Consider the following 21,546-nt stretch of genomic DNA (forward strand, 5'->3'; position numbering starts at 1 on the left):
TTTGTTAGAGAGTTCGCTTTGTTTTACCACAGATATACAAAACAAGGTAACTTCAATAGGTTTAACATATTTTATTACATGAAGAAATATAACTAGGCTACTCATATTAAAATAAACTCAAACGTTTTCGACACATGCTTTGTGTCCTCATCAGGAATTACTTTATATCTGCAATTTACATTAATGAGAATTATAAGAAAGAAGATAAATCTGACTATAACTATAAACGGCACTCTGAACTGTGGCTTGTCCTTGCTTTTGTGTGTGTTCTAATTGGTGTTACATTATTACATGATTGTAATGATTTGTTTATTGCTAGTAATCATTCTTGTATCACTTGTTCAGTTTGGAGTGTCGTTTGTTATAGTGCATAGTCAGATTTATCTTTAATCTTATAGTTTTCATTTTTATGTATATTGCAGATGTAAAGTAATTCCTGATGAGGACACAAGTATGTATGTGTCAAAAATGTTTGAGTTTATTGTATTTTAATTATGTTGCATTTCGTTTTGTAATAAAATATGTTAAACCCCTTGAAATAACTTTGTTTTGTATGTCTGTTGTAAATCAGTGCAGTTTCAGTTTGTTTATATTTCTGACCATCACAACGAAAAAACAATATATGCCAAACAAAGCAGAGGTCTAAAAAATTAAGATTGAAAGTACTTTGTTTTGCATGTCTGATTGTAAATCAAGATAAGAACTGCACAAAATTAAACACGTATCGCAGTGCTCTTCAACCTTTTTTGGTTTGGTGAACCCTTAAAGTTGTTGTGACGAACTCATGCACCCTGTTTACTTAAAAGGTAAACTGAGGTAAAAGCGATATAAAAAATCATTATTTAATGACTGTTTTGTTGTTGCACATTATTAACTAACAACTCAAACCGAGGTATGATATCTTTTTCAATTGCTCCCCTCATCAATGGATCGATGTGTGTGATTGAATTTCTCTTTCGAGATTTGGTTTCACACAAACAAGAAAAGCCGCTTTTGCATAAATACGTTGTTGGCATTTGAATAAGTACGGAAAGTGCCCTTTTTGCTATGCTTCTGTATTCTGGCACATTTAACAGGTGCACCCAAACGTCAGTGTATGGTGTCTCTTTAAATAATATTTTCATACCAAAATCCGATTGGAGATCAATCAAATCTTCAATTTCTGTAGTAGGCCCGTCATAAATGAAAGGTTGTAATATCCAAGAACTGGCATTAAGTGTGGCATTCTGTTCAGCATTGAAATATTTCTCAAAGTTTTCTTGCAACAAATTAAGATGGGCATGAATAAGTGGCAACAGTTGCTCTTGACAATTGCTTCCATGTTCTTCCATGAAGTCGTGGAAAAGCGGAAAATCAGAGAAATTGTATGATGCAACTCGGTTCTGCCACAGTGGTAGTTTCTTCTTTATAGCATTGACTTTGGACATGCTTTTAAAAATATCCCCTTTCTTCCCCTGCAAATTCAGATTAAGTTTATTGAGGTGTTCAAAAATGGAAGCCATATACGCAACTTTTGCCAACCAAAAATTGTCACGAAATTTGCTAGCTTGTTGGTTATGTTCCTCTGTTAAAAAAAACTCCCAATTCTTCTCTAAGCAGAAAGATACGGCTAAGAACTTTGCCTCTGGAGAGTCACCGTACCTCCGTATGCAAGAGCAATTCTGTGAATGACGCGTCCATTTGTGCACACAACTTAGTGAACATCCTGCGTTTTTTTGCGCGGCTTCGAATATAGTTAACAATACCAACAACTTCCTGAATTACCTCTGCAAAAGTGGTATCGGCATCATTTTCGCCAATATTCTTTTCTTTACCTCCTCTTTTCATTTTCTTTGCGACAAGAGCTTCACGATGTAAGATGCAATGAACACCGACGCATTCAGGAGAAAGTTCTTTTATTTTTGCTACGACACCGTTGATGGATCCTGTCATTGCAGCTGCACCATCAGTGGTAACTGATTTACATTTTTCCCAACTGAGTCCTTTCTCCTTCATATAATCATCCAATTTCTCAAAAATAAAATTGGCGGTTGCATTCACTCCCAACGGTTTACAGAATAAGTAATGCTTTGTAATTGTTTTATGTAAAATATCAGCAAATCTACAAAACACAATGAGTTGAGCTTCTGAAGATATATCAGTTGTTTCGTCTACCTGGATGGCAAACGAAGGCGGTTCCTTCAACTTTTGTATCAACTGATCCTCCAAGTCTGTTGATATACTTTGACATCGGCGATAAACTGTGGTATCAGACAGAGAAATTTTTGAAACTCTATCAACTGCTTCTTTACCACCATGAATCAAATCTGCTGCTACTTTAAGACATGGTAATACCACTGATTCTAGCTCTGTATAAGGACGTTTGCTTTTAAGAACAACATGAGCCATCTTGAACGAAGCTAACACAATGTCTTCACTCTGTTTGCCTATCATTTACAATTCAAAGGATCTTTGTTGCTTACGAATTGATGATAACTGTGACTCAAAAAACTCCTTGTACTGGTGTTCAGGATGTTGTTTTTGAAGATGCAGCTCGAGTTTGGAAGGAACAAGATTGCATTTGGCATACTTGACTGCACAAAACAGACAACTAGTCGATGGATACTGATTGTGTTTATCATCTGTTGAAAGATGGAAACCGTACTTCACATAATCCTCATTCCATCTTCTTCGTTTTGGCGTGGACACTGTTTGACTTTTGCGTTTCACATTTCTCCCGCCTTTGCAAGCAATAGACGTCAGAGGAATTTCAGTTTCCGTTGCACAGCTTTGGCTATCTTCATGCCTTGCACTGTCTTCGTTTTGCTGAAAGACACTACCCTCGCTCGTTGATACAGAAGTTGAAGTTTTCGTAAAATATTTGAATAGAGACATCACAGACAAAATAGTTAACTAAATAATAATATTATACCTAAAAAACAAAAATCAAATTAGACATCAACATTTAAAAAAATACAGAGGATTGTAGTAGCATTGCGGTCTATAATACACAGTCAATACTCAATATAGTCCTTCAGTTGCTGCAAAATGACTTGAAACCTACATCTTTTTTCTAATATCCTGAAAGTCAAATATTAATGGTTCATTTTTGCTCACAGAAAGTTTTTGTAAAAAGTATCTGTTTAATGTGACAAGTTTGTGATGCACCCGTGTATACCTTTTCGTACTGGTGCACCCCATGCATATTTTGGTACACCCTAGGGTGCACCGTGCACACCGGTTGAAGAGCACTGACGTATCGTATTTACCGTATTTCACGAACCATAAGGCGCACTTTAAATTCTTTTTTTCCTCATAAATTGATCGTGCGCCTTATGTATGGATCAAGTGCGGTAGTGCTTTATTGCCTACACTCAAAACCAGTACCGATATACTATTATATATGGTCCGGTGCGCCTTATGGTCCGGTGCGCCTTATAGTCCGGTGCGCCTTATGTATGAACAAAAAACTAATCAAAGCAATTTATTGACAGTGCGCCTTATAGTCCGGTGCGCCTTATGGTCCGTAAAATACGGTAGATCATTCTTTTAACAGTGATTTGCAATTGCATTGTAATATGGTGGCTTGGCGTGGTCATTCACTGGCTACCAAAGTGATTGGTTTTTTACTCATACAATGCATGTTATTTCAGACTGTATCATGTCTAGTTTCTAAAGTATGTTTTACATTAATGACTTGTAATTGTGTAAAGTGTGTATTGACATATTACACTTTCATTAAACAACTAAGACAACATTGTTTAATTGTTTCCGGCCATGTCAGATTTAGCAGAGTGTTTGCAAATTCTCCACCACAACTTAAAGCTTCAAGATGAGTCAGCAGTATTCAAGTGCGAACACCAGATAAAGTCCATCGAACAGCTATGCTCAAGGAGTCTTTTTAAAAAGGAATTAGGTCAATAAATTTAACTTACATAATTACTATTTCACTAAATAGCTCAGTTGGTTAGCATGTGGCTTTATGAACGAAGAAGCTTCAAGATCAAGCGTCGCTGGTTCGACTCTTGGGGTGTGCGCTTGAGCAACATATTCTTAGGACTGCTCTCCATTCAGCAGCATGTAATGGATGGAATAATTTTCTGACAACAACACTTCAACGATCGCAAACTTCACTCTGTCAATCTTGCTAACTGGCCCTGCGTCGAAAGCTTCTACAAATTTTCTTTTTTACATGTGCTAGCTGAAGATGCTATTACTATAGCGAAATCGATTCTTAACTTAATAAATTACACTAAGAGGTTAGATTGTTGTGCAAATGCCAGCATTTGATGAATGCAAAATAGCAGTATGCAAAGCTACCAGGAATAACCTAGCAAGGCTTTGTCAGTTCTAGGATGAAAGATTCTAAACCAAACCAACCAGTTGCATCGCTAACTCTGACTTTTGAATGCACCACACCATGCCTTTTTATTGATTTTCTTACATCTACTGTGCAGTACTAAATATTGTATGAACACTGTTCTAATTCTAAGACAATCTGGACTAAGCTGGATGCACCAGTGGCAGATTTTTTTAGCGATCTATTACACTGGTCAACACAATTTTTTTGGCAGACAAAGTTAGAGTGTTTTTGGGGGTTTTGAAGGGCGCTAATTGTGAATATGGCCTTAGTTTTCCCGAATTGGCTCTAGTTTTGGAGATATTGCATAGGGTCATTTTGGCCAAAATCCTATATTTGAGCCTTATGTGCTAGATCAACAAAGCAGTTTAACCATATTAGATATTTCTGAAATGCAATTTAATGGTCAATTGTGAACAATAAAGACAGTTTTAAGTTCTAATACAGCAACATCATGAAATTTTTAGAGTTATTAGATTTGTCATACGTACCTCAAAACTTGATGTTACCGATGTCATATACACAAAATAGGCTACACAATCATATACAGTAGTGTAAGTACATAAAACACTAAAAAATGTTGCATTAAATCAGTCAATCAACCTTGTATTATAAAATTCAGATAAAAGGAATCACATTATCTTTTTCATTGTAAATTGAAAACAATGGTATAAAATAGAATAAGATTAAAACTATTAACTAATTTGCGCCGAAAAAATGTCTCTTGTAAAATTTCGGAACTTTTGGGCAGGTTCCAGCAATAGTCTGCCATCATGTGCTCATTCCATCTGTCCTGATATCTTCCATTGTCTTGGTGGAACTTTCCCCCTTGCTCCTCACTGTAATCACCAAGATTGTGAGGAAATCTGTCAAGGTGGCTGAATAGGAAGTGAACTTTAATGCTCATGTTAACTCCAAGTTTTCCAAATGCAGATGACATCTTCCGAACTAATTCTCTGTAATTAAGTGCTTTGTGATTTCCCAAGAAGTTTTGTACTACCGTACATCCTTGAAGGAGTTCCACTCAGTGAGTTCATTGCTGTTCATGTGACTAGTGAAATCCGAATCTTTCATCAACGTTCTAATCTGAGGTCCATCAAAGACACCAGCTTTAAGCTTTTCATCGGAGAGTCCTGGAAATTGACTGCAAATGTACTTGAAGCAATTCCCCTCTTTGTTTAATGCTTTGACAAACTGCTTCATTAACCCTAATTTGATATGCAGAGGAGGAAATACAATTCTATCCCTGGGAACTAAAGGTTCATGGATTACATTGGCTGTCCCAACCTGAAGACTGGTGCGTTCTCTAGCCAGTTTTTCTTGCACCAGTGCTGGGCTCTCGCCCTGCTGTCCCACAAACACAGAAAGCAAGGATACTTGGCAATTGGCATATCCACTTTGTTGACCAATTAGAAAATTGACCATTTTTATGTCAACACAGATGAGCCGCTTATGGGTATTGTAGTCAAGCTTTTCAAGGACAAGTTTGATGGCATCATACTCCTCTTTCATCTTGGGAAAATGTCCAATTGGTACTGCAGCAAAATGTAGGACGGAATGTAGGACTTTACAATAATTTTTAAAATAGCTTTCGTTACTAATTATTATGTTATATCAAACAAAATTGATAAGATTTACGTCCTTCTTAGTGAGATGTTTAGGGGGTAACTACACTAATTTGGGCTAATCTAGGAGTATAAGTATCTTCTAAACTAGAGCCAATCTGGCAAAACCAATGTCATATTCGTAATCAGCGACCTTGAAAACCCCAGAAAACACTCTTACATGTCCTGCTAAAACAATTTTTTCTCATTTTGTTGACCAGTGTTATATAATATTATAAAGTAACCTAGTAACAAATTCAATTTGTTTAATCAAATAACTAATGTTCCAAATACAATAGTTTTCAGTTATATAACTCCTATTGCCACAATTTAAACACCACAGCTTGATATTAATTCAGCATATGTAAAGCATTTCAATAACGCCGTAACAAGAACACTACACAAGCAGCTACAGAATAAATTTACTCGCAAAGGAACATTCAGTTATTGTCTGTTTGATATTTTTGGGCATCTTTCCAACAAAAATGTTTGCTTGGCAGTGTGATGTTGTTACACAAAAGTACAGTAGAGATATATTATACAAACTATACTATATAGTTCTGTTAATGGATTGCATGACAAAATTTAATAAATGAATAGATTAATCTTATGCTATTAACTGATTAATTTGATTAATTGTTCTGTGATTAAGTTGTGTTTTTGTTTACTTTTAAATGCTTTAAGTTTGCGATTTAAGAAGTTTTATAAATTAGTTGGTTTAATTTTTGAATCTTTATTTTCAAACTGACAAAGCCTTTGACAAGTTATTTCTGGCAGTTTTGCATACTTGTAGAGGCTTTGAACGACTGACGCATGGCTGGTTGCTGAGCTTGACAGAGTAAAGGCTTCATTGTTGAAGTGTTGTTGCCGGGAAATTTTATCATCCAGTAAGTGCGCTGAATGAAGAGCCGTCCTGAAATGTGTTGCTCAAGCACACACCCCGACCGGAATGGCCCGTTTCGGCTAGTCCGATTCGGCTAGTCCAATTCGGCTAGTCCGATTCGGCTAGTTCCCTATTCGGCTACAGTCCGATTCGGCTAGTTCCTTATTCAGCTACAGTTTTGAATTGTATTTTATTCCACAATATCGTTTCTTTTGCATTTCGTCATAGAAAAACAAATTGAAATGAAATTTAGCGCAAAATGTTTGAACTATTAAATTGAAATGTTTGCTCACATAAAATCGACATGTATCCTACGTCACCGTCTGTATGCAAACCAAAACTAAAATCGGAAATTTCAACAGCACAGTTTGAATTTTTACATTAAAAATGATAACAGAGAGATGTATGTCCGATTCTTCTGTTTATAGAAAATTTTGTATTTTATTCCACAATATCGTTTCTTTTGCCTTCTTGCATTTTATTCAGTGTTTACCTTTGAATGCCTTCCCAGACGACAAAATCAGTCATTTTTACATTGATTCAACGTCTGCAGACGTTGAATCAATGTAAAAATGACGAATTTTGTTGTCTGGGTTCGTTCGAAATAAGTGTTTTACATCAAAATAACATTTTTCATGATTAACAATAGGGTTTAATGCGATAAAGTCTCAGCGAAAACGTGTCAACGAAAAAAAGACAGTTGCCAAATAGCGTTTGACATAAAAGATGAAGTTAAAACCTAAGTGGCAGAATAAACCTGGGTTTCGGAGTTACATGACCTGGAATTTTAGTTTTGGTCTCAATCACATCATCATGATTCAGAGTACGATCTTAGTTAGATGATTCACAAGGCTGATTGTTCTGTGGAGTGAACATTCTGTTGCTACGGATTTATTTGGTAAAGTTATGAATATGGAACGTACCATATCACTAGGGATGTTTTCGGTGTCATAAATATGATTTAAGATTTCAGTGGTTAGGTCTAAACCCCACTCATCTAAAGCTTCGATAATTTCACCTATAAAAGAAACGATATTGTGGAATAAAATACAAAATACAATTCAAAACTGTAGCCGAATGGGGTACTAACCGAATCGGACTGGCCGAATCGGACTGTAGCCGAATAGGGAACTAGCCGAATTGGACTAGCCGAATTGGACTTGCCGAATTGGACTAGCCGAATAGTAGCAGACCCCACCCCGACAGCCAAACCAGCACTGCTTGATCTTGAGACAACCACTGAGCTAACCGAGTGGACAAATTAAACTGGTTCATGTATGCCACTGCTGCTATGCCATCAGTTCATATCATTTATAATCATAAAAACTTATTCGTATTAAAAATCAAAGTATTTTAAAACCGAACTGTTTTGTCTTGTTAATTTTTAATAAAGTTTGTTCAGGGATATCTTGACACTACATCTTGACAGCAGGCCTCGAAATTCACGGCGGACATGTTCGCCGTCACAGCATGTGATGTCCGCGGGAAGCACCATCTAGATCGGTCATATTTGTCCGCCGAGAAATAACGCAGGAACTAGCAATACAAATCGTCATTGCATAGTACTAACAATTGTTGCAAGAATATAATTTGCGCTGGGAATGCGAAATTATCGCATTTCCATAGCGCGCATCATTTCCATTTCCATCATTTCCATAGCTACCAAGCTTGTGTGGCTGAGTGGACTGTTACATGACATAGTTGAGTTTCCAAAAGTGAATTTAGGCAAGTATCCCCCCAGTAAAAATACCCCCGAAAAATAAGGAATAAAATTAAAAAGCATGTTTGAATCCTGTTTATAACAAACAGTAACTTCTATGTGAAAAATTTGGTGGCAAATAATTCTGTGTAACGAGTGTTCAAAACTGTAGAAATCTTGTTGAATAAAGTTCAATACAATAAAAGTAATTTGCGTTCTTCTGGTGACTATTTACTAGGTTACCTCCTGATGTTAAAGATGATAACTAGCTTTTTTATTTCCGACGTTTCGTCAGTCAGCACGACTGACTTTATCAAGGTGGCTAAAACAGGTTAACACAACCTGTTCAGCAACGATGGCACAACACAAAAACGTACTGATAAAATGAATAAAGTAAGCAGCAAGAATCAGAATTAAAACACGCAACAAGATACCTAGAGGTTAAACTGAATGCAGTGAATGCCTAAAACCAGTAGGCTGCTTTCCAACAGCGTAAATTTATCTATCTATTGGGCCACCGTCAAGAAACATTGAAAAGTCATCAGACAGGCAGAAACCAAGGGAATTGGCAATAACAATGATAGAGAAGACGCACTGAGAATGGAAAAGGTGAAGTTAAAGTTAAAGTAATTTTTTGTACACAGAGGGAAAGTTCTGACCATCTTTCTGGTTGAGAGCATGTTGTGCTTTCTGGTTTATGTACCACTTTTCTGTAAATAATCTTTTTGTGTAATCCTTTTCAGTTTTAAGAATGGTAGCGTTGGTCCAAGTAATTTTATGGTCTGAATTTATAGAATGTTTGCAAAGAGCGGAATGCTCCGGACGTTGAAATTTAATAGCTCTTTGGTGCTCGTTGATTCTAGATTTAAGGTCACGTTTTGTCTGTCCAATGTAGATTAAATCACAGTCATGACACGGAACTTGGTAGATCAATCCAGAAACTTCACCTTCTTTCATGGGGTCTTTAGCCGAGGGAAGGTATTTACCTATTGTCAGATAGGGTTTCATCGCAACTTTGATTCCTATGCCATAAAGGATACGCTGAATTTTGTCGGTTACCCCCCTTATGTAAGGAAGACAAGTAAAAGATTTATAAGGAGGAAGCGAAGGTTTCGGTTTGGGTCGCTGTATGCAAGCAAGTTTTCGTGGAAATCCGTTGAGCATTAAAGTATTGTGAATGTTTTTCTTGTGGTGTGAACGTTCAGAATCATCCGTTATGTGAGTGTCCAGTCTGTTGTACAATGTTTTGGCCACTGTGAGTTTTTGATGCTTGGGGCGATGTGAGTTGAACTGCAGGTATCTGTCTGTATGTGTTGGTAAAGTTCAATACGTTACATTACCAACCAACTTTTCTTTTCATTGCAAACACATGAAGTTTGTGTGAATAATCATGGACATTACTGTGACGAAACAGCTCATGCTCTTAAGAAAAACTTTCTTTTTAGGTCTCTATTGCTCATTACTATTGCAAGGCAGTGAGGGAATACTTCCAGTGTTGACAAAATCAAATTTTTTTACTCAGGTAAGCTGTAATCACTGAAATTTAATCGTTGTGGTATTGCAATTTTTACCTTTTCGTTTTGTTGTACTTACTACTGTACACCAAACGATGATTTATGCTTTCTTGGTTTAAGCTAAATTTCCTCACCAGCATGTAGGACTGTTCGCAAAAATTTCACAAGAGAATATCAAAACCTTTCATGAAAAATATCTTTTATAATACACAATTACACATGGTATTTTTGTCTGATAATATGTGTGTTTTATGTAATGCTGTATCCATCATAGATGATGATGGTTCATGTGCTTGATCTGATGCAGACATTGGTGATGATGGTCTTCCAAACTTGTCTGTGATTTGACATACGTATAAAATCGGTAGTTTTGATGTGCGTTTGTGGCCCAGTGGTTCAAGCTGTTTAAATAAGTCAATCCTTGTCGACCTCTGCTTCTTTTTCCTTGTATCATGCCCACTAATGCTAATTTAGATATGTGTTTCAATCAATGCTTTGCAAAACGGGTGATTTGAGCACAATCATAAAATAAAGATGCAGCTAAGTGTATTGCTACCTTAAATAAATTCCCTTAATTCTGAGTGCTAACCAAGATTGAGATTCAATGTCATGTTTATAAGATCTTCAGTATGACCAAACACAAGAAAATTCAGTGCTTTGAAGTGATGTGGTTTTGGTGTACGGTACATCGTACTAACGACTTGTTCTTTTTATTTTAGCACAAGTCGTTACGTGATCAATGCTTAACATTTCTTTCAAATTTCATTTCACGATTTGAAAATTATGTTCATCCTTACACAAAAGAAATTAGGAAGGCCTGTCTTGATGTGTTTCGCCGTGATAAATATTCAAAGAATCGAGAAAAAGCATTGCAAGTTGTTATTCAGGTTAGTTTTGCTTTAATTTATTTATTGATCAATTTTCATATTCGCACAATGTAAGTGTCATGGAATTATATAGTCTATTTATTGTTTGTTTCCATTACCGTACCTAACAATAAAATATGAGTCGCTTTGCTTGTTACAAGAAACTATTTGCCTTGTGAAGGCCGATAAAAACGTAATAGCTTTTAGAATATACCTTGTAAGTATAGATGCAACGTTATCAAAATCACAATATGTTTTCAACATTTTTTTTTTCAATAGTTTTGCCTCTGCTATTTGACTGTTCAGCATGTAACGCGCATTGTAGATAGCAGGGATGGAAAATGAAGAAGACGATTTTCACTGGGTTGATCAGTCTGTGAAATTCTTGTTTGAAGAATTGGGAAAGGCTCCGTCGAAAACTACTTCAACAGGTAAAAGATTAAAAGCAGAAAAGGCACTGTCCCACATTTTGGTGTTTTCAGAATAAAACATTGTAAATATTGTGCCAAGATTCTCATTGTTGTTGCCACTTGCTATCTCAGTGAATTGGTCCTGCGAGGTATGGAAGACTTTCAACTGCCTTTATGGACGCACTTTCGCACCTTGTTTGGACAAACACCATAGTGACACATTAACACAACTGCTCTGTAATGGACGATACAAACAACTCGTTGTAATGTTTTTGATACGTCTTGTTCTTTCAAGGTCATGAAGTGGCGTAATGCAAGGAAACTCATGAAAAGCAGGAAGTCTTAAAAACGTGATGTCTTCTGAGTTCACCTCCACAAACGTCGCGGAATGGCGAGCCATGCTATATGCAGCCTGCTGTCAGCAACAAAATTACACAAGTAGGCTACGGTATCACGGAAAGCTTTAGTGGTGGTTGTTACTTTTGAAGATACTTTTGAACATCGAGAAAAAGCTGGCTTATTACTGGTTGATCTAACTACAGCCTACATTGCTTTAGAAACGGCATTGTAGACTGACTTTCAAGCTTTTTCGGTTAATTCTTAGTCGCCACACAGATCTTGGAACTGATCTCTATTAGGTGTTTCACACTTTACACCAATGATGGACAGAGTTGTCAACATCCGGAATGGCCCGTTTCGGTGAGTCCGATTCGGTGAGTCCGATCCCTTAACAGGGGATTTTTTCAATTTTTTTTTTAATGGGTACCGTAGCCTAATTATCATTGCCGTTTTAGGGTTAAAGGTTTGGGGTTAGGGTTAGGGGTTAGAGGTTAGGAACTCACCGAATCGGACTCACCGAATCGGGCTCACCGAATCGAACTCACCGAATCGGACTCACCGAATAGTAGCAGACCCGTCAACATCGCCCCTTGAAAAATTGAGTCCCTCAAGGATCAACCCTGGCATCGCTACCGTTCAATCAAGATCTACTGTTTCGCCAAGTCAGAGCAATATGGTCATGTCGACGATTTTGCCTTACTAGCGACTAACAGAATCTGATCCATGCGGATCACTCTCTGGGGTACATGAAAACAATCTCGAGAGGCTCAATAATTTAGAGACTCACCGCTACAAAGGTCACTTTAGTGCCTTTCACCTCAACAAAGTCTTCCATACCTCAGCACCTCAACAATCCGAAGAGAAGAGAGAAATCGCTAGAAAAAAGAACAAATAAAACAGATATTCGAGCAACGCCACCCTCGCTGTGAATGCAAACCTACTAAGACGAGGCTCAGTCACGCAAGAGCTTTGTCAAAGTTAGCCCATTGGAACACACAAACGCGGTAACTGTTCGATTAAAACAATGATCATCCGAGTTTGATGACACACAACATCCTGTTATCCTAGGTCTTTCGAAAGCCTCCAACAAGTTCCCACCCTTGAAAGAAGAAAGTGGCGTTGCTTGAATAGAGTCCGCTGCAGAGTCGGGAGAAATAAAATCAATCTTTTTCGATTGAGGATGACTCCCGACCCAATGTGGCTTTGACAATCAGACGATGAAACACATCCTCACCAATTGCACTATAGACAATGATCTAAAAAACATTACAGACAATGCTCTTATCTGGCTTCGACACTGGCGTGACAAGCTATGAATGAGTGAACCTCAACCATCACCAAGTAGACAGGCAATTGCAGGTCAAGTCAGTTGCCTTGACTTGACAATTAAGAGTCAACCAACTTACCTATAAGTGAAGCTGGATAGATGTCTGACGTAAAAGCAGCACATCCGCCTGTCAAAGTAAAAGCGCCACATCCGCCATTCAAAACTATCTGCACAGCATAGACTTTTGCAGCTCCTTTGGCGGAACTATCTAGGAGGCAAAACCATCTTCCCTTCTGTGGCCTGGTACTCCCATACAGTGCCGCGGAATACGTAGCTCTGACGCAGTGTCGCAGTAAACATACAAAGACATTTGTATTTTAAAGCAGAAAGCTTATGTGTAACATAGATAGCTTTTTCAATAGTTTTCATTTCAACAAAAAAGCAAATTGCTCACCAGAAATATTTTAATAACTGAGAAAATTTTTTCTATATAGATGGTCTTCTATTGATTGACTGCACTCTCTACTAGTTTTGTTTAAAACTTATGATGAAGATGATGTGATTTTTAAAGGTTTTTGTATGTTACAGTTCGAGGCCGTTGTTTACATGCATTGGGTGCACTGGCTCGATATCATTCCGACATGATGGCGCAGTATTCAAACCGTCTGTATGACATATATCTCCGGGGATTGAAGAAGGAGGTATGAAGTGGATGGTTAATGACTCTTTCTATTCATTATTCAACTTTTTGTGCTGATATTTTGCAGTTAAATTAACACAAAAATCTCCATAAGAATTACCGTTGTTTATAAACGATTGTCAGTATATATATGTGTTTTGTCAATACGAGTTATTACCCAAACAATGTTAACAAGCGGCTTTGACTACAACTTACTTAAGTCTGAAATTATATTTTTGTGTTTTTATTTCTTTCACTTATGATCATAACGTGTAAGAATCACTGGAAGAGTTCATACCACTGGTCAAAACTGAGAAACAAAAGAAATGGATGACATCTGAAATTGTTGACCTCATGGAAGAAATGGCAAATGTCAAAACCATAGGTAGTAAATATATACACAAGCAGATGAAAGAGGTAACAGGGAAGAAGAGGTATTGCTCACAAGCATGCTGCATCATGGCAAATGATGAAACAATTTTGTTTGACCAAAAAGACAGTTTACAACATTGGTGTGAATACATTGAAGAACTGTTTTTCGAGGACAGCAGAAACAAACCAGGCATCTCCAAGCCCATGGAAGACCCGGCTAGTCAATCATCAATAAAGGAGACAGAATCGCTATAAACAAAACATGGGGGGCAGTTGGACTAGAACTAGACAATATTTCAGTCGAAATTATCTAAGCATTTGATGAATGGGGTTTAGACCTAACCATTTAGATCTTAAATCATATCTTGAGCCGGAAACATTCCTGGTGATATGGTACGTTCCATATTCATAGCCATACCAAAGAAAATTGGAGCCACAAAATGCTCACTCCACAGAACAATTAGCCTAATGAGTTATCTAACAGAGATCTTACTCTAAATAGTAATGATGTTAATTAAAACCAGAAATATCAACAGCACAGTTTCGATTTGTTGCAGACAAAGGGACCGGAAATGGAATTTTCACATCAAAACTGATAAAAGAGAGATGTGTAGAAAAGAACAAGGATCTGTACGTGTTTTATAGACTTTTCTAAAGCTTTTGACAAGGTTCAACATGCTAAATTATTCCAAATATTGCATTCTTTTGGTAATGATGGAAAAGACCTCAGAATATTATTATACAAAACCTCTACTGGGAACAAGCAGCTGCAATGCGTATAAATAGCGATCTTAGGGAATTCAAACCGATACGACGGAGCATCAACATCTACAGTGAGACAATTTTGAGAGACATCAAGGATATGAATGGAATAAATAAATGAATGGATATAAAGATTGAGGGACAAAACATAACAAAGTTAAGATACGCTGCTGATACAGTTTTGATAGCAGAATCTGCAAGCGATCTACAGAACTTACTAAATTCTGTCATCAATCAAAGTAAAGCAATGGGCTTAGAGTTGAATTTAAGAAAAACAGAATGCATGACATCGACTGTATCAAAAAAGAAAAATTATCCAAAATGCAACCTGACACTCAAGTCAATGCTGTTACACTGAAACTAGTTGACAAATTTAACTATCTTGGGCACATTATAACTTCTGATGGCAAAAGTGACTCTGAAATTAAATAGAGAACCGCTATAGCAAAAGATGCTTTTAGTAAAATGAGCACAGTTTTTAAAAACCGCAACATAACGATAAAAATTCAAATTAATTAAAGTTTTAAAATCATATTTAGAATCAAGTTTAACCTACGGATGCGAATGCGACGACGATAAGTAATGAAATGAAGAAAAGATTAGAGGCTGCTGAGATGTGGTTTCTCAGAAGAATGTTCAATTCAAGATCTCTTAGACTGAAAAGAAAAGTAATTACAAAGTTCTGGAATTGGCAAAAATAGAATGCAGATTAATAACAACAGTTAGAAGGCGCCAGATGCAATTTGTAGGTCATATTCACAGACATGGAGATGTGGAAAAATTAGCACTATTGAACATGATACAAGGAAAGAGAAGCAGAGGTCGATAAGGATTACGTAACTTATTTAAACAGCTTGAACCACTGGGCCACAAACGCACATTAAAACTACCGATTTTATATGGATGTCAAATGACAGAGAAGTTTGGAAGACCCTCATCACTAACGTCTGCATCAGATCAAGCACATAATCATCATCTTTCTGATTACAGTATTATGCACTACGCCTGAAAAATGCTTCAGAAGCATCGATAACTTAAAATACTAGTTGAATAGTGTTGTGTATTTTGTTTTGTTGAAACAATGTACCTTGCTTTCGTTCCCCTTAGGTCTTCTCTTTTGTGTTTTTGTTGATCATCGCTTCTCGTTTTGTTTCACATTATATTTTGGTTTCACGCCTTTTTGAAAGTATAGTTTCATTCTTACGATTTTGAATGCAAGTAGAAAACTTTTGTATGACTCTTGTTGAATGAGTTAAACACAACAAACAGCAATTTAAAATAGTCCTCTTATTTTTTATTGTTTTGTTTTGTTTGTAGGGTTGTGGCTAGTTCTCCTCCACTGTTCACGATCCTCTGGACCTCTCCACCACTCCATCACACACATTTCTCTTACTGCATTTCACCAACTCAATCTCAGTTTTCCTCTATCACTGTTTACTTCATATCACATGGCGATTGTGACGTCATGATTTGGTTACCTCATTCTTCTCGACGCATTCGAAACGTACTCGACATCAAGTGGCAGTTGATATCTTCTCTAGTGATGCATTCATTTGAATCCTCTTCCTCTTCTTCCATATCTTAATCCGAATTACATTGTTATTGTTTTAATATTAAATATTTGGTCACAGTCGCAGAAACATTTAATGAAATATATGTCAGATGATCACCTCGACTGGCAACGGTGACATGAAAATCATAGAAGGATCACTGGACGGTCTCAGGGCGCTCATGTTCACCTTCACTGCACTGCTGGACCAAAGCCCTGAGCGTTGTCGGGAAATTTATAAGTTTTCAAGGATGGCCATTGCCCCACAAGAAGAACTGAGCAGATTTGGAGTTCCTTTGGGTAAACTTTATCTTCAGTCGTTGTTTGTGATTTTCCAGAAACTTTTAAGTTTGGACTGGAAACTTAGATCTGTAATTAAGTGTTGGTGGTACGTAGCTTCTGTTAACGTTTCCTCTCAATAATGTTTTGTAGCTGCCATGAAACTGATGAGCGACCACTCTGAGCAATTCGGTGATTTATTACTCGAAGATTACAAGGGACACTACAATGCTTTAGAGGCGTGGTTTTATCATAAGAATCCAAATACAAAGCACGCGGCACATATCGCTATCCAAGCCTTTCTAAGACAGGTGACTAATAGTAAGATGAAGCAAAGGTGATAGGTCACTTAAATTGTATTTCCCATGTTCATTGCTATTTTCAGACGTAACATGCTTCCACTTGGGTTTGCGGTACAACCTAGAATGGTAGAAATTCCTGGCGCACCAAATCAAAAACAAACGGTTTTTCTGACCTGGTTCTGGCAGAAAGTAAATTTCCATATGAAAAAGTGCCTGTGTTGCAAGATGGTAAATTTGAGGGGCTCAAATACAGATTTAAAAATTCACAGAAGGGACAGGGGCTGAACAAATCACACCAAAATATGATTTGTACAACATTTAGTTGTTTGACCAAGTGCCGATGTATAGTATGGTTTGGTTTTGAATCTTTATCCTTGGACTGACAAAGCCTTTGATGACTTATTCCTGGTAGTTTCGCAGCTTCATTCTATCATTTCAATGGCAGCCTACATACTTGTACTCCTTGTACGCCCCAATATCTATTGTGGTTAAGCGCCCGACTTTATGAAAAAATAAACGACAAGCTCAAGCGGCCCTGGTTCGGTTCTCGTGGTTTGCACTTGAGCAATGCATTTCAAAGAATAGCTCTTCATTCAGCAGCACCTAATGGATAAGTTAATTTACAGATATCAACCACGATTGGAAACTTCACTCTGTCAAACTCGGTAATCGAGTGGCAGCCGAACTCTATTGGTGGTGGATAAGTTTGAACGTATTTGTATGTCGAGATTATGCAGCTATAATGATCAACCAATTCAATTATTTGCGAGCTCGAATAGCGATTTATTGAGCAAACTAATTCCAAAGAGAAACGTCTCTGCCTGTGTAGAACCGATTTTGAGGGGAAAAATTCTTGGTCTCTTTACACATTTGTTATTATACGTCATTTGTGACGATTTTTTTGTTCCAGGTCGTGAAGAACATATCAGGAAATAGTTCTGTGCAAAAGTCAAGGGATCTCTTCTTGGTAAAGTTAATAAACAGCAATTTTTGTTGGTTTGTAGTAAAGTTTCTTACCAAATGTGACTAAGCTTCTCATGAAACCCACTTTCGAACGAACATGATTTCTTTTCATTCACTCACTTCAAAATAGATTGACCTCTTAACCCTTGCTATCTTTTTGTAGCACATCCCGTATACTCTCAACCGACCTTTCCTCAGCGCTTTTGTAATACGCTGAATATCAATCGGCTTCTTTCTCTTCGTTGCTTGCATGTTGCATCATATCCATGATCATACCTATTGTAGCTCTATAGTAATTAGTGTGTGTTGCCATGGCAATCACTCTTGACTTGATATTTCATGTAGCTCCCAGCCAGGAGCTATTTTTTATTGTAAACATCCTGCAACTCGAACTTGAAGCTTTTCTTAGAGCTTCAACATTCTCTTGGGAAGTGCGCTGCCTTGATCTCTAATAGGAGAAAATTGATTGCATCCTAGTTCTTGCTTTGTTTAGCTGAGTGATGTTCGAAGAGAATAAGTTATTTGGATTTACTGCAGCAGCAATATCATCATTAAAAAAACTCCGAAAAATGACCCGAAAAAACTTTTTATTCGTTGAGCACGACCTTGCAATCGAAGAAAAATGACCGAGTTTGAACTTGCAAATGCTTTTACAATTTGAATATATACAGTATGTTTGTAGTTCTGATTGAAAGCTTTGAACTTTTGAAATTGTATTAGGCCGCCTGTCGTGTTATCGTGCATGTTACTTGCAAAGCATTAATTTTCCTTTAATCTTTGAAAGTTTGTTTAGTTTTTCATCAAGAAATTTGAATCAATGATAAAATCAGATGATACGAACAGTAAAGCGATGTCGCTTGCGGTGCAAGGATATGGAATGCTGGCTGCACCATGCAGACGATACCTTTCTCACAAGGACGTGTCTTACATGTTTTCTCAAATGCTTGTCCGTTGTGAGCAAATGTACTTAAGGTGAGTTTCAATGCCACGATTCCAAAGCCTCAGTTGTGTCACCTTGAAGGGTTGACCGGTTGTCATCAGAATTTCTTGTGCGATTTGTTCTTCAATTTAATCTGGTATTGGATTGAGGTCAATTCAGGTGCTTGAGAATTGAGATCTTTCCTGTTACTGTTGAAATTATAACAAAACGAATTTCAGTGCTACTTTGTACTTTTTGCTTCCCGTGGTAACAATATATCTTTGCATGCGAATGAATAGTGTCAAGACTGAAGCTGAATCATGTACTATTGTGGGTTGTTGTGTAAGGTATTTCTCTTTTCCTTAACGAAGATTCTTTTGAATTCGGACAGTTCCGATGACCACAGCGACAACAAGATCCATCAACTCCCCACCTTCGTATCCTCCCTCTCAAACATAGCAAGCCAACTTCTTGTGGACGGATCGTCTGACGCGGATCAAGGTGCGGCTCACTTCATGTTGTTTATTTAATGTAAATTGAAGGCCACAGTGCTGAGATACAAAGTAAGTTTGTTGATATTTTGTTTCATTTTTATCCACATCATTAAAAGTTGGAAATATCTGAACGAAACCAGCAAAATGTTGCGAACTCTCAACAGGCAGGGTCATCAATATAATTAATGTTACAACTTCGGAAATTAAACTTGTTAGTTAAAAACATGGTACGGGTACATGTTACATACTTACAGTTTGGAAAAAAAATTTGCGTGAAAATTGCAATTTAGTAAAAGTGGAAAAGTTTCAAATAAAATGTGTTTTTGTCTCGTGTCGTTTGGTTGTTTTTTGCATCGCACCTGTATGTTCTTGCATATCACTTTCGTGTGTATTTATAAATGTTGTCTACAAAAACAAACCTTTGTTTTGAGGTCTGTGAAGTTATGCGTCGTTGCTATCGTTAGGTTTTCTTGATTCATCAGTTATATTTTGTACTTGATGATATTTTATTGTTACTGCTTAATTGCTCTTGTGAGCTTTCATTACGGTATTTTAGTCATTTGTTTAAATTCGTTATCTTGCAATAGACACACCAACCAATCCTACCACGACTGTCAACATGATATTTAAGATTTTTTAAATTCACTCTTGCATTGACAAATGGATGACAAACCGTCTTTCTCTTCTCCAGGATCAAGCAGTGGAGTTCCGGAGGTGTTTGTGAGGTCACTGGAGCGATTGTGCGTTCTTCTAATAGAGAATTATCCGAGGTTACACCGGAAGTTTTCAGTTTACTGTCACAAGGCTTTGGTGTCCTGTGTGGAAGCATTCAGTGGAAGGCCAGAAATGATGAAGAAATTTGTAGATTGCATTGGTTTGTCTTTTTTTGTTCTATCGTGCCGTCGACTGTATGAAAAAGCACATATTTCGGGTTTCAATAACAATACACTGTGCCAGGCCTTCGCAATAGAGGCTGCTATGTCTAACTATGCATGGGCTCCATGAGCGAATTTCGAGATACTTTTTGTAGTGAACACTTGACTGAAAAATCATATGTTTTTTCTTGTTAAATTGCAACTTGGTCAGATATTTAGTCTTTCTTTTTCACTCAGTTGTTCTAAAGCTTAGTCTTGAGGTAGATTTAGGAAAGTTATCTTCCATTTGACCAGCATATCTCCTCATGATACTTGTATTATCCTTGTCACAGTCTTCCAAGGGCTAATTCGTTCTTGTTCCTTGGATGTTGTACTCGGAGACGCAAGAGAAGAGCGGGATGACACTGACCACCAGATGATGGCTTCAAACAGTGACGACATCAACCTCGACGTGATGAGAGATAGTCGTACGGTGTCGTACAAGAACTACATCCCACTATGGGTGGCACTGATAAGCGGGAAAGCCAAGGTAGCATTGCTTGTTGTGACTAGTAGACTATTGGCATCGATTCTTGTTGTAAGTTTGATAATAATGGTGTTTAGATTTCAATCCAGTTGGTTAATTTAAGCGATGACAGTTAGGTGTGAAGGTTCGACAGCAAGTTGCAGGAACCAATTTGACAAATATTTGAACTGATTTGCGATAATATGAATTAAACGCTTTGTGGGGTCCATGACTGAAAGTCTGAGCACAACATGGCCTCCGCATCCAGTGCTGTCGAACACATGATCTCCCGAGCGGAATGGCCGGATTCGGAGACACTCTTTTTCGGAGAAAACCGGTTCGAAAAATTTTCGAAAATTTGTAGGGATTATTTAGGTGGCGGTTTTTGTGTTTACCTACTCACCTAACAGATGCCGCTGTGGAATTTTAAAATTCTCTGATAAAGGCTTTCTCCGAACTGGGATTTCTCCGAATCGGATTCTCCGAATAGTAGCAGACCGTCTCCCGAGCAGCTACTTCGATGCAATGCGAACATACAATTAGCTGTTGCAATCATTCTCAGATGTTAGCCTCAGTCACAGTACAATGTGACCGCATACAAATTTTAATTTCAGTGAATTGATATATTGTGCACACAGTTTGAGAATAACTACACAAATACTGGCTGATATATCTCATGTCTTGAATTTATGTCTAATTGGGCGACCAAGCTTCTAAATAAACATGAACTAAATGGATATCCCGAGCAATCGAAAGCTTCAATACATGACTGATCTTGTGTTGGTGATTAGGTACCCTCTGCATCAAGCAATCCTAGTCTTCTATCTCACTCTTTCCTCGCATCATTCATCCGCGCGATCACGGAGGTTACTGGAAGACTCAACCTTGAAGCTTCCTCCAGCCAGAACACAAACGTGACTACAATA

General features: G+C 37.4%; 1 protein-coding gene across 1 annotated transcript in view; it reads left to right on the plus strand.

Moving 5' to 3' along the window:
- The first annotated feature begins 3,756 nt into the window (after nt 1-3,756).
- LOC145786856 (DNA-dependent protein kinase catalytic subunit-like) overlaps nt 3,757-21,546 on the plus strand; it is a 65,000-nt gene continuing 47,210 nt past the window's right edge. Inside the window, exons 1-13 of the mRNA XM_082598597.1 lie at nt 3,757-3,895; nt 9,971-10,047; nt 10,759-10,926; nt 11,231-11,336; nt 13,510-13,622; nt 16,397-16,583; nt 16,716-16,873; nt 17,775-17,831; nt 18,621-18,799; nt 19,138-19,247; nt 19,932-20,114; nt 20,448-20,644; nt 21,412-21,534. Of these exons, the coding sequence (XP_082454723.1) occupies nt 3,757-3,895; nt 9,971-10,047; nt 10,759-10,926; nt 11,231-11,336; nt 13,510-13,622; nt 16,397-16,583; nt 16,716-16,873; nt 17,775-17,831; nt 18,621-18,799; nt 19,138-19,247; nt 19,932-20,114; nt 20,448-20,644; nt 21,412-21,534 (1,797 nt within the window). The remainder of the gene's footprint in view (nt 3,896-9,970; nt 10,048-10,758; nt 10,927-11,230; nt 11,337-13,509; nt 13,623-16,396; nt 16,584-16,715; nt 16,874-17,774; nt 17,832-18,620; nt 18,800-19,137; nt 19,248-19,931; nt 20,115-20,447; nt 20,645-21,411; nt 21,535-21,546) is intronic.

This window comes from Aplidium turbinatum, chromosome 17 (genome assembly GCF_918807975.1).
Source record: "Aplidium turbinatum chromosome 17, kaAplTurb1.1, whole genome shotgun sequence".
In the NCBI taxonomy this organism is placed as follows: Eukaryota; Metazoa; Chordata; class Ascidiacea; order Aplousobranchia; family Polyclinidae; genus Aplidium; species Aplidium turbinatum.